This window comes from Sodiomyces alcalophilus (genome assembly GCF_042370955.1).
Source record: "Sodiomyces alcalophilus JCM 7366 unplaced genomic scaffold ACRALscaffold_5, whole genome shotgun sequence".
In the NCBI taxonomy this organism is placed as follows: domain Eukaryota; kingdom Fungi; phylum Ascomycota; class Sordariomycetes; order Glomerellales; family Plectosphaerellaceae; genus Sodiomyces; species Sodiomyces alcalophilus.
This window is the reverse complement of record NW_027263536.1, coordinates 2,633,949-2,647,136: the sequence shown is the minus strand read 5'-3', so window position 1 is coordinate 2,647,136 and position 13,188 is coordinate 2,633,949. Positions and strand designations below refer to the sequence as shown.

The following is a 13,188-nucleotide window of genomic DNA, read 5'->3' as shown; positions in this document are numbered from 1 at the left end:
GGCTAGCACTAATCTAGCGCTATACGGGCTTAGTGCCTATATAGTGCTAGCACTAATCCGGAGCTATATGGTTTTAGGTCCTGGTATAATGCCAGATAGTGGTGCGTAGTATATTTTCTGGGTATAGTACTAATGTATTATATTTCTAATACGTTAAGAACTAATATCGTAGGGCAGAATACCCCGCCTTAGTCCCGAATATAGAGGTAGTATAATATACTAGCTAATTAGAGTATATATAGTAACAAGGCTTAGTCAGAACCTAAGTCTACTATGCGGCTATATCTTATATTGTTTTTTCCCCTAAAACCACTATATGTTTTTAACCACGCCTTTTTCCCCTTTATTCTAACTATATTAAATGTTATAGCTAGATTGGGGCACTTAGTTATAAATTCCGATACCGCGACAATACTATTAGCGCCTCCTAATTAGCTAAAGAAATTAAACTTATAAGTAGTAATAGTCTTAGCGAAAATCAGTGCGTTTTAACTTGCCGTTAACGCGATAAGGCTAGTTATATAGCTATTAGAAGGCTAGTCTTCCTTTACCGGTCCCTTTTTACGGTAACGCCGTGGAGCGCACTTAACAGATCGTGGGTAAGCTTATATCAGTATCAGGACCTTATTATTAGCTTAGACGGAGCCGTTTAGTAGAGGGCGTTGGCAATATTAACTCTTTATGCTTACGTTAACCTAGTTCGCGTACGTCTATTATATTCTGCCTGGCTACAATAACGTTAGGCTATATCTTCTTTAAGAGGCTATTAATCTATTATATACCTCCACGCTTACGCATACGCCTACCGACTTCGCCGTATTTTAATTTAAAGACCCGCTACTATTTATTAATCGCTTTAATAGTACTGGTCTTATTCTCGTAGCTAACGCCGGTCCTTCCGATAAGCGAAAACGCCGTGTATAGCTCTTTGTCGATACCAATAAGCTTATATATTATCACCTTAACCCTTGGATTTACTATAGGATAGATATATAGCCTATATCGAGGGCAGGATTCAAAGTAATATAGCCTATATCGCCGACCTCTTATTTCTGGTTATAAATAGGGCGTTATCACGACGAGTAGTAACTATTCCCTTAAGAAAATCGTGTTCGATATAGTCCTTTTAAACTATATACGAAGACTGCCTTTACGATAAACTAATATTATGCTAAGACGCCTATAAACACTATATAGCGGTAATCTAACTATTTATATCGTCTTCGAATACTTTATCGTCGCCAAAGATAGTATCTTTAGTAGCCTCTGCCTGCTAGGTAGAAGTCTATGTACTAGCGCTATTAGGATTATTATTAGGCTATTTAGGCGATACTTAATCTCGTATATTAGGAATAAATCCCTCTATAATATATTCAACGCTTATAGAATTTAGGGTGGCTATATTAATATATATAGAAGTACTCTTTATTCTTTTCTATAGCTAAAAAAGCGGGTTTTTATATAAAAGTAGTTTACCTCTTACTTAACGGAACAGAGTAATATCCTACTAAAAAATACAAGTCTACTTAAGGCATAAATAGATATATTAGCAAAAAAGACCGGCGTTAATATAGCGCCTTGGCAGTAATGTCACTTTCATAAAAATCTTATTATAATTATAAGAACTAGTTGCAATTATCGAACAGGGCCCTAACTTTCCAGTTGATCCGCCAGGTGCTGAATATAAAGAGGGTGATAGCTGTTGTGGTCAGTTCACAGAAAAATCCGCCCTCTCCATCCCCAGGCCACAACATAATGACTGGCAAGTAGCTGCCATTCCTCCAATTCATCAAGCCGTTCTATGGCATCTATTCTCTCCTTTTCGTCCTGTGAAATCCAAGATTCCCAAACCTCGTCAGTAGTCATTGTTTTCGCTTGTGTTAAACCTGCCTGAAGTAGGCGTATTTGTTGGTCACGAGGCAACGGATACTTTTCCAACGTCGGCATCTGTATGTTTCGAGCGGCTAAATTAGAAACCATCATCCTGCCGAAGGCGTCATGGGGCCTAACTGGTTCGTAGATTACGACAGCGATGCTAGGAATGAGATTTGTGAACCACTGAAGAACATTGTTCGCAGTCGACGGCTCAAGATAGCACAGGCAGCATTCGGAGAGCAGCAAGGTAGGGACGTCGGCCTTCAGGCCGTTCACGGAAGACAACGACGCCACCCCACTGAGATATCGAAGATCCAGTGCGTGGCAATAATACCGGACTCCTGTGCGCAGCTCACAAGCCCAAGACCCGTCATCGGTAAATGATAAGTCGCCCAAGGCCTGTCTCAAGAGTGGGGTTTTCTCGACGATGTATGCCTTCTTCCTGACGGTGGCAGGAAAGTCTAGTTCATGATAGACAAGGCCCGGGAAAGCATGTTGGGAGAAGAGGCGGAAAACGCGCGTGTCCGTCCCCGCGCCGAGCGACACGATTTGGAGCTGAGGGATTTGGACCAACATTTTCGCTCCCTGATCATCGGAATACATTGACGCTCCCTGATGGCGATGTTGGTCGAGAAACAAATCTATAAGATGATCCAAAGCACGCGTTCTTAAATATGTTCCTGATTGACAAAGTTGGGTCAGAGAGATGTCCACTCGACCATGGTGACAAGGTGCATTAAGACAAAACTTGCCTCTGTTAATAATCGGTAACCTTCGTGGGGGAGTGCCGCCGACAGGCTCGACGAAGTCTTGGGAAAAGGGGTCATCCAGATAGCCAAGGGCCACCGCACTCAAACGTGAAATCGCAGCATCGTCATCGGTGCCTTGAACTGCTTGGTCATGTCTGGCGGTGGACGTCCATTTCCCAGTCCGTAGTTCCGAACCAGTATCCCGACCGATCCCACAAATCCCCATCTGCGGACTCATAAATCGCGGATCTGTCTTGTCCCGAAGCGATAGGAGATTCAGAAGTGACTTTGCTAAGATAATCTTGCACCTGCAGGTTCGAATAACGCTTATGGTGTAGAAGTCCTAGAAGTCCTGCCTTAGACTTAGGGACTCTCTAGGGAGACCTCACATTTCCAAAAGAGAGACCTTACACGTGACTTTTTGTGGGGCAATGACAAAGCCGCCAAGCTCCCCAAGGTATACATACACCTCCGCCGGGGTTTTAAAGGTTAGCTCGTATACAAATAAATATGACTGGTCGGGGCCCACAAATTGACCCGTAAGTAGAGGGACCTATTTTTGTATATGAATTACTAGTAATTATAAGTACCTCTACCTTACCGAAATCTTATTTCCTCCACTTAACACCATCATCATCAGTCTCATAGTCTATAACGTATTTCCCCTATCCCTTTCAATAACCTGCTATATACGGTAAGGCATTGTACGAACTACGTAGGTAGGCCTCTAAAAGCTCACGCTAAGTGCGTTCTAAGCAGCTTTAATAGCTACTCTAAGCTCTTCCCTTGCTATCCATTAAAGCTATAGATACTAACCCTTAATCCACTTCTTCATCCAGAACCATAGTGATAGCTTCAATTATCATCCTGTGCCTTAACGCCACTTATATCGTTATGATCGGATATACCTCTCTATATAAGTTTGTATAGGAAGATACCGATCGGCGGTATAATCCACTAAAAGGTTAAGATAAGGGGCGGAGTCACAAACTAACCTTTAAAACCCCGGCGGAGGTGTATAATTTATATATATAGCTTAAGTAGATACCTATACCTGACATTAATAGCTCTACCTATTATTTAGGGATATCTTTTAGGTTAGGGTAAGGATAATCCGACTAGGGTAATCGGATATTCCGACTGGGGTCCTATGGTGATAGCCGGTGACACCCGCCCGCTCGTACCGCCTATACCTAGATACTTCTATATATAATTTAATTAATTATCGCGACGATACGCTTAATTGATCGTAGTGACGATACCGACGATACACTTAATTAATCGTAGTAATAATATACTTAATTAATCGTAGCGACGATACTAACGATATACTTAATTGATTATAGCGACGATACTAACGATACACTTAATTAATCGTAGCGACGATATACTTAATCGATCGTAGCGATAATACCGACGATACACTTAATTAATCGTAGCGACGATACGGTTAATTGATTATGTACGTGTCTGTAAGTATCTAGGCATAAGAGGAAGTTATTATAGCTGGGGTCAAGCGTTGTCAGTCGGACCCCAGTCGGAATATCCAATTGCCCTAGTCGGAATATCCTCACCCTTAGGTTATTCCCGCTATGCCGCCCGCAGGCCAGAGGGGCAATACATATAGTTACGACTTATATGTAGGTAGTACTATTATTCCTATACCCCCTTCCTTCCCTGTACAAGATGTCTTAAGGGCCCCTTTTAAGCGGCTTTTGCCTTAAACTGTCACCGACTTCAGGGAAATCGAGTAGTGGTGCAAGACTAGTATAACGAATAGTTAAGCATGTATATTAAAATAAGTATAGTACTTAAGCAGCTCGGTGGCTTTGTTATAGCCCTATAAAAATGTTACGTGTAAGGTCTCTTTATTAAAACGTGAGGTCCCCCTAGTAAGTCCCTAGACTTATTAGCCTCCCTATTAGAAGTGTATAATAGTGCCACTAATTATATTAGTATAGTAATAATAATGCTAGTAAACGCTTTAACTATCTATTCGTCCGCCCTAAAGGCTAAGAGTCTCGGGCTGGACCCACTTTTAGGTTTGTATAAGTGTATAGTTTATAAGGGCCTCGGGCTAGTTCGTATAGGCCTCGAAAAAGGACCCACTTTAAGTTTGCAAGGGCCTCGAACTTAAAATGCCAAGGAAAAGTAACTTACGTATATTACTAAAAAAGTCCTATATATATATCTATCGTAGCAATACAGTATATTATAGTGTTATATTTAATATATATATAATATATGCTTAGTATATACCTTTATCTTTAATTATATAAATCTAATAATATATTCTTAGTATAATATATAGTATATACCTAGTATATATTATATACTTTAAATATAGATATCTATTATTATATCTTAAGTATAAATATATAGTATATACCTAGTATCTACTCTACTATTAAAGTATAGATATCTATTAATAGATCTTAAGTATAAATATATAGTATGTACCTAGTATATGGCTAGGATATTTTAGATATTTTATATAAAAATACTTTATATCGAGACAGTATATAAATATATTTAATACTGTGATTACATACTGTATACATCACGTAGTTTGCCTATACGGAGCATACACCGTTCAAGGCCCCTATAAACTTTAAAGTGGATACCGTTCGAGGCCTATATAAACTCGCCTAAGGCCACTATACACTAGTTCCTCCTTTATATAGGCCTCGAGTAGGAGTACTACTATTTATAAGCGGCCTATCTACTATTTATAAGCGTTCTAAACCTAATTAGTAAGGTTATATCAGTCTGCGTAGTAGTCTATATACGCTACGATCTTAGCTATAGCTATCCTATATAGATATATATATCACGATAAGGTTTTCTCTCCCTAGCTTATTAAAGAAAGGCGAAGCCGTCACTATGCAGAACGGCTCCGCTAGGGCCAAAACAAACAAACAACCAACCAACCAATAATAGGCTAGCCGAAGGGATGGTCAGGCTCGTCACGGGTCCGTATCTAGAGCTAAAGGGTCCCGAGGAGACGGTCGCCGGGCCTCTAGAAGGGTCGGCAGTGGTCCGATCAGGGGAACAAATAGCTAGATAGGCAGGCGGGCCTACGGTCGGCTTTTCTAGATCGTCTAGATAACCAAAAAGGGAAGGATAATATAAATTGTGATTATGATGGGTGATAGGTGACGATCGTGAAAGATCGCACAAAAAGCTAGCTAGATATAGTGGGTCTATTCCGAAGAATAGCCGCATACAAGACCAGATCTCTAGGACCAAGTGGTCACGTAATATCCAACGTCCTGACCCGGAACACGGGTCTGCCCCTCTATATTATTACGAATATCTGGTGCTATAAATTAACCGCTTACTTTAAGGGTGGACTTATTTGGACTATAATAAACTCTTAATCGGGCTATAGTCTAATTATAACAGCTCTTAACAGGCCCCGCCACCTACTGGTTTTTTTTGTTTATTTAATTTTCCTATATAATTTATAATCTACTATAACAAAAACTACGCCTATAATATTTTTAACGTCTTTAACGTTATTAACGTTTTGGACGTTTTTTTAGACGTTTTTGTGAGAGTTTGGATAAAATCTATAAGCTTAACTGGGAGCCGTAGATTGAAGAAGGAGATAGTAAAAGGGGCCTGAGTAATAGAAGGCTGAGTGAATCGAATAGAATAATATTCTATAGTACTGATAGTAGAATACGGTAATCATTAAAAAGAAGAGTAAGAAAAGGAGCGAAAGAAGAAGGAGAGGAAGCAGAGATATATAGATAAACAGTATATAGAGAGACTAGTCTTAAAGCAGTAATAATAAGCTTTGCTTATTATGTAGTAGACTAGTTCCTTATTACGTAATAGACTCTTTATTGTATGATATATTACGTAGTAGACTCTTTATTGCATAATATATTACGTAGTAGATTCTTTATTGCGTAATAGAGTTTTGTCTCTGCTTGTATCTTGTATCTCTGTATTACTAATTACCTATATTAATAATCAGGTATTAAGATAGGTGAATTAGTATAAAGATATATATCTTTTTGCTCTCGATTCCGCTGCCTATAACTATAAAGTAGTTATTAATAGCAGATATTAACACCCCCTCGTAAGCTAGACTATCTAGCTTAGATCAGCTTAATAGCTGCTATAGGAGGTATTTTCCTTTTTTCTTAGTTTCTTCTTATTAGTTATAATAAGTTGAAAAGCCATTTATGCTTATTAAAGGTGATATTTACTTAGGTAAAAAGCCTGATACTAGGGAAAAAAAGTATCCTAAGTATATTTATAGTAGGAAAAACCTGTATAGGTAAAAACCCACTGATTTTATAGGAAAATTCCTTTTTTAGGAATAAAAAACCCATAATTACTCTGATTTTGTTGATCGATTAACTGTTAATATTTAAATTCACTTCATAAGGTAAAATCAGGCTTCTTATACTCTGTTAGAAGTTCTTCTGTAGTGCCTAAATTTATATAGCCACTGAGAGTTTTATGCTTCAGAGCAGCTAAACCCTTAGTTAATATATCGGCTATATTATAATCCGTATTAATATATACGGGTTTAATTTTCCTGTCTGAGTATAATTAACGGTAATAATGATATTGCCTGTCGATATGTTTTACTTTTTTATGAAATTCGGGATTTTGAGTTATTTTCTTTGCTCCTTCGTTATTAAGTAAAACGGTAGGAGTTTGTAACGATATATCTAACCTAAGACCTGTAATAAGGTCTTGATATCGGTTATAGATATATACGACTTCCTTACAGGATTTAGTTAAAGCTATATGTTCGGCTTCTATAGATAATAAGGCTATAGTTTTTGGTTTCTGTGAACTCCAGCTTATAGGATTATTTAACGCTATATAGTAGGTATAACCCCCTGTTGAGGTTCTACCTTCTGGTATATTAGACTAGCTTGAATCAGAGTAACCGAATATATTAAGGTCTTTATTATAGTCGTAAATAAGACTAATATCAGGATAGGTATTTAAATAAGCCTAGATCCTATTTAAAGCCATAAAATAGTCTTTTAAAGGATTGCTTATATATCTTGCATACCTATTAACTATAAAAGCTAGATCGGATCTAGTATGCAGGGATAAATATAGTAGTGCTCCTATTTCCTGTTGGTATTGATTTATATCGGTTTGATAGGCAGTTTCCTGAGTAGGAAATAAAGTTATTTTTATAATAGTAGGAGTATTAGCCGGTTTAAGGCTTTGCTTTTTATACCGCTGTAATATTCTAGCGGTATAGGCCGTTTGGCTTATATAAATTACTTTTCTTTCAGAATTAATAGTAATTTAATGGCCTAAAAACGTACTTAAGGTTCCTAAATCTTTAAGGGATATATCCTCAGATAATTCCGTATAGAACTAATTTATAGTCTTTTTATCAGGGCTTATTATAATTATATTATTAGCGTGATATAAAAATAAGGCTTCTTCGTTATCTTTATAATACGTAAAGATCCTATTATCTATAGGTAATACCTTTACTCCTAAATTATTTAGGATTTTAGTAAGGTATTAATACTATAAACGAGGGATTTGTTTTAACCTATATAGTACCTTATTAAGCCTGTATATTCGACTATTAGCCTTATTTTAGTTTTTAAAACTAATAGGCTATATAGTATAGATATTTTTAATATCTATATTAGCATGTACGAACGTATTTATGATATCCAGTTGCTTAAATATCTAACCGAGACGCACTCTAAGGTCAAGGGCTAACCTATAGCCTTCTGGTCTATAGGTAGTACTAAAGGTTTCGAGGTAATCTATACCGAGTACCTTATTAAAACCTTATATAACCTAACGAGCCCTATATGTTATAGGTTTTCCCGTATTATCGTATTTAACTTTATAGACCCACCGCCCCCCTAAGACGTGTAGGCTGCGTTTTTCCTTTTCTGGACGTGTATTAACGTTAATAATATTCCAGGTATTTCTTTTATTTAATTCTTAAATCTTAGCTTCCATAGCCTCTATCTAATAGTCTTTTTTAGGGCTTTTTAAGGCTTATTTATATATAGATGGTTTAAGTATAGTATTTATGGTTAAGAGTATAGACTCTATAGTAAGCTACTAAAAACTTCCTAATAGGGTATCTTCTAATAAATATAGTAAGGCCTTACTTCTTTAATCTATAAATTAATCTAAGGACTTAGAGATAAAATCCTTATAGCTTCCCTTTTGAGTAAAAGGTGGAAGCACCACTTCTAGATTATCTAAAGGGTTTCCATAATATCTAATAGCCTTATTATCACCTTTATAAGAGGTTAAGAGTCCTATTTATAGTGGGTCTTTTTAGCATTTATAGTCCCGGTTAGAGCCCTATTACTACTATAGGAGGTAGCCCGTAAATCGTTTTCTTTTTAGATAGAGGTATTTTCTATAGGATCGCTTTAAGGGGAAGTTTTAGTCTAATCTATTAGTATAACTAAATCAGACTCCTCGCGCTATGTTAAAGACTTTCAAACCCGATTTTTGATAATATATATATCTCGAACCCAGATTATTCTTTTTAAATCTGGATTATATATTTTATAGTTATAATTATTAAAGCCTATTAAAGCACCACGTAGATTTTATGGGCCTAATTCTTTAGAGTTAGGGTTCGTATTCCTATAATACGTTATAGACCCCTATACCTTAATATTTAAAATATCAGGCTTTTTATTATTCTTTAACTTATATAGCGTTTTAAAGCCTATAGCTGAATTAGGGGTTCGGTTATATATATAACCTGCAGTTATTACTGCTTCTCCCTAAAGATAAAAAGGTAGCTCTAAATAATATAACAGAGTCCTAATTTTAATGATTATAATCCCTATTACTCTTTTAATAGAGCCTTAAGGTTCGTGTATATAAGGGGGTTGAATATAATATATAGCGCCTATAAAAAGACGTTTAAACGAATTATTAACGAATTCGCTTCCCCTATCGGTATCCACTTCTTTAATAGTGGTTTTAGATATATTTTCAACTTATAACTTGTATTCGGCATCGGCCTTAATAATAAGTTCCTTCGATTTATCGGGTAGTAGAATAACCTAAATATATCTAGTTAATCGGTCTTGAATTAATAAGATCCAGCGTTTTCGGTTATAGGTTACAGGTATAATAAGGCCACATAGGTCCATATATACACGCTCTAAATAGGTGTATACCCTGTTTTTATTAACCGAATACCTATTCGCTAAAGTAATAGGTTTTGCGCTTTTATAGGTATGGCAGCTATTAATCTTTTATAGCTCTTGTTTAGATATAGATATATCTTTTGGAAGTAGAGTATTTTATGATAAACTACTTGAAGCCTTAGGATTGATACAGCCTAGTCGGTCATGCTATAAAGATAAAGTATCTTTTAAATAAAGGGATCTTCTTTTTAGATTCCTTTTTTTTTATTTTTAAAGCTTATTATGAGATATAAGTAGCTTAGACTTTTTAACACGTATAGCCCGTATAGTGGTCTAGTAAAGACCTTTATATAATAAAGCAGTAGTATATTTTAATAAAGTCTTATTATTAAAAATTACTAGTCTTTTATTAGCTATAAGACCTCGAGTATTTTCGGTGTCTGAAACAGGAAGACTAATAATATTAGTACCTAGTTCAGGAATATATAAACAGTCCTTTAAAAGAAGCTGTTTATTAGTATCCTTAAATTTAACTAGGGTATCTCTAATTTAAGTAATGAAAATACTATTTGCTTATCCCTATTTAGCTATTCTGGACGTAGATTTAAGAGAAATAAATAATCCCTTATTAGATATAACGTGCGACGTAGCTCTACTATCGATATGGAAGTTCTGTTCGTGATCTAAAGGGCACGAAGATAACTGGACTTCGTGAATTCCTTCCACTATTCGATCTATATTTAAATCAGTGAATTATAGTTGATATAAGGAAGATTAATGGTTTACTACCTGTTCTTTATCTTCTGTTATATCCATTTTTTCTGTATAGATAGGTAAAGGATATATATCCTTAAAAATAATATCGTTATTAATACTAGGTTCTCTAGTATTAATAGTAGGGCTTTATTAACATTATTATATAATATTAACGACTTCGGAGTTATTTAAATCATTTTCTTCCTCTGGATTTTAAGATATAAGGTTTATACCCTTTTACTCTTTTTTAGATACCTAGTCTCCTTTAGATAGAAGATTTCAAATCTGCCGATCTCTTTTAGATAAATTAACGGATTTAGATCCGGTATTTTTATCTTTTTATTCTTTAGAGACTTCTTACTATTTACCCCCCCTAGAGTTAAACTAACTAGGTTTTTTCTTAGGGTATAATTTAAAGTAATCGGCGGTATTATAACTAGCTTTATTATAGTAGTCATAGTGTTTTCCCTTAGTCTTTTTCTAAGGTTTCGAGGACTTTTTATATCCCTTATTTAAGAGCAAAGTAGTATCAGAGCGTTCTACTTTACGCGAGGCGTCGATTAACTCGCCTATAAGCCCATTAAGGGAATATTCTTAAATATTATAACGTAAGACTTAAGTTATTTAGCTAGTTATAGAATTATATCTATTATTAAGGCTATTTAAGATCTAGGCAAAAATAACCTTATCTAATAGGTCTATAGTTCTACTATCTTTTCTTATACCTTATATAGAAAGGTTTCTAACTTAAAGAAGTTAGATACTATAAGGTTAAATAGTGAACGTAGGACCTCGTAATTAGCCTAGAAGCCTTTAGCTTTATATAATTCTTTAAGCCTTTCCTACATTTCGTGTAGGGAGTTAAGGTTATAAACGTGGGTTAAAGGTCTAGCTAATAAGGTAAATAGAATATCTCCTATAGCTTTTAAGGACTCTTCTCTTTATTTATTAGAAGGGTTAGCCAGAAAAGGGGCTATAACCTCTTCTAGAAGCTTTCCTTTTCGAAAAAAGTAAGCTTTAATATTAAGAGTCCACGTTTTATAGTCTTCTTAAGCTTAAAGTTTAGAAATTAAAATCTGTTTAATATCTTTATTATTTCCTATTTTTAAATAAATAAAGATAAAGAATAAGGTCGGTTATGCTATCACGAATAATAGAGAAATTAGAAACTGAAAACGGTATTTAAAACGGTTGATTTCTATAGATAATATCTGATATATAAGACTTCTACTTAACCATAACTAAGTATATATACCAGTTAATTACAAGTCACTATATATATCACGGAATAGTGACGTAGTAGTAAAGATATAGCTGTTTTACACGTTTAATTCCCGCTCTTATTAATACTTGTTTTTGTGTTTTTATGTTTTTCTGATTTTTTCTTTATAATAAGTGATCGGATCGATTCGTGAATTAATAATTTTAATAGCCTCTGTTAGTCGAAAGAGGTAATTAAACCGATAGAACGGATCGTGGAACCGATAGAACGGAACCGTGTAACCTCTATCGGTCGGAAAAGGTAATTAAAGCGAAGGAACGGATTATAGAACCGATAAAACGGAACCGTGTAACCTCTATCGGTCGGAAAAGGTAATTAAACCGATAGAACGGATCGTAGAACCGATAGAACGGATCGTGGATTAATAAATTAGAAACACGACCGATAGAAAAGAACCGTGGATTAATAAATTAAAAACGCGACCGATAGAAAAGAACCGTGGATTAATAAATTAGAAACGCGACCGATAGAAAAGAGCCGTGGAAGAATAATTCCTAAAGGGATAGTCTAGGAGAGTAAATACCAGGACCTGCATTATTATAGGATAAAAATTAATCCCGATTTTTGTTAGTAAGATCGATAATATCTTTAGATTCGTCGATTAGGTGACTTTTTAGTCGAGGAAAAGAATATATAGGTAGTATAGAAGGATAGCGAAGTTATTAATTCCTTTTATTTTATTTAATATTTTACCCGATTTCTCCTGCTTCGAAGAATGGTTTTTAGTAGTCGATATAAGGTCGAAGATTTTTATTTAGGATATAATAAGGAGTTAAGAAACAGGTCTCCTTTTTATAAATAAACTCTTATTACCTTTTTTCGAGATAGGATACTAGATAATCGTCGTAAGGCAGAAAGGAGAGACTCTCCTTATAAAGAAAAGGAGGGGAGTCTAAGACTATTAGTTAAAGGAGTCCGTTTTAATCCAGAAAATACTAAATACTTCTAAGAAGCTCGATTAGCGAAGCTCTTATATTAAGAGCGTAGCGTTTAAGAACTGGTAGGAAAGGAACCTCTTTTTTATTATTTTTACGATAGATTTTAACCTTTAAGTAATAGATAAAGGGATTTATAAAACCTAGCGCGTATGTGTATTTAAGCTTACCGGGCTTATAACCTATAAGAGTTTGGATAAAATCTATAAGATTAACTAGAAGCCGTAGATTAAAGAAGGAGATAATAAAAGGGGCTTAAGTAATAGAAGGCTAAGTGAATCGAATAGAATAATATTCTATAGTACTAATAGTAGAATATAGTAATTATTAAAAAGAAGAGTAAGAAGAGGAGTGAAAGAAGAAGGAGAGGAAGCAGATATATATAGATAAATAGTATATAGAGAGACTAGTCGTAAAGCAGTAATAATAAGCTTTGCTTATTATGTAGTAGACTAGTTTCT

General features: G+C 35.2%; 1 protein-coding gene across 1 annotated transcript; it reads right to left on the bottom strand.

The window, feature by feature from the left end:
- Positions 1-1,591: 1,591 nt before the first annotated feature.
- Positions 1,592-2,974, bottom strand: ACRALDRAFT_1077266 (uncharacterized protein). Its single transcript, XM_071018621.1, has 2 exons — positions 2,628-2,974; positions 1,592-2,555 (listed from the first exon to the last, which is right to left on the bottom strand). Exons 1-2 carry the CDS (start codon positions 2,860-2,862, stop codon positions 1,714-1,716), a joined length of 1,077 nt encoding a protein of 358 aa, XP_070874235.1. The 5' UTR covers positions 2,863-2,974; the 3' UTR covers positions 1,592-1,713.
- Positions 2,975-13,188: the final 10,214 nt, after the last annotated feature.

Bases quoted from the DNA above. Each gene is read 5' to 3' on its own strand.
- ACRALDRAFT_1077266 (XM_071018621.1), bottom strand. From the start codon at position 2,862: ATGAGTCCGCAGATGGGGATTTGTGGGATCGGTCGGGATACTGGTTCG. The intron at 2,556-2,627 runs GCAAGTTTTGTC...TTTGTCAATCAG, and splicing joins GTTACCGATTATTAACAGAG to GAACATATTTAAGAACGCGT.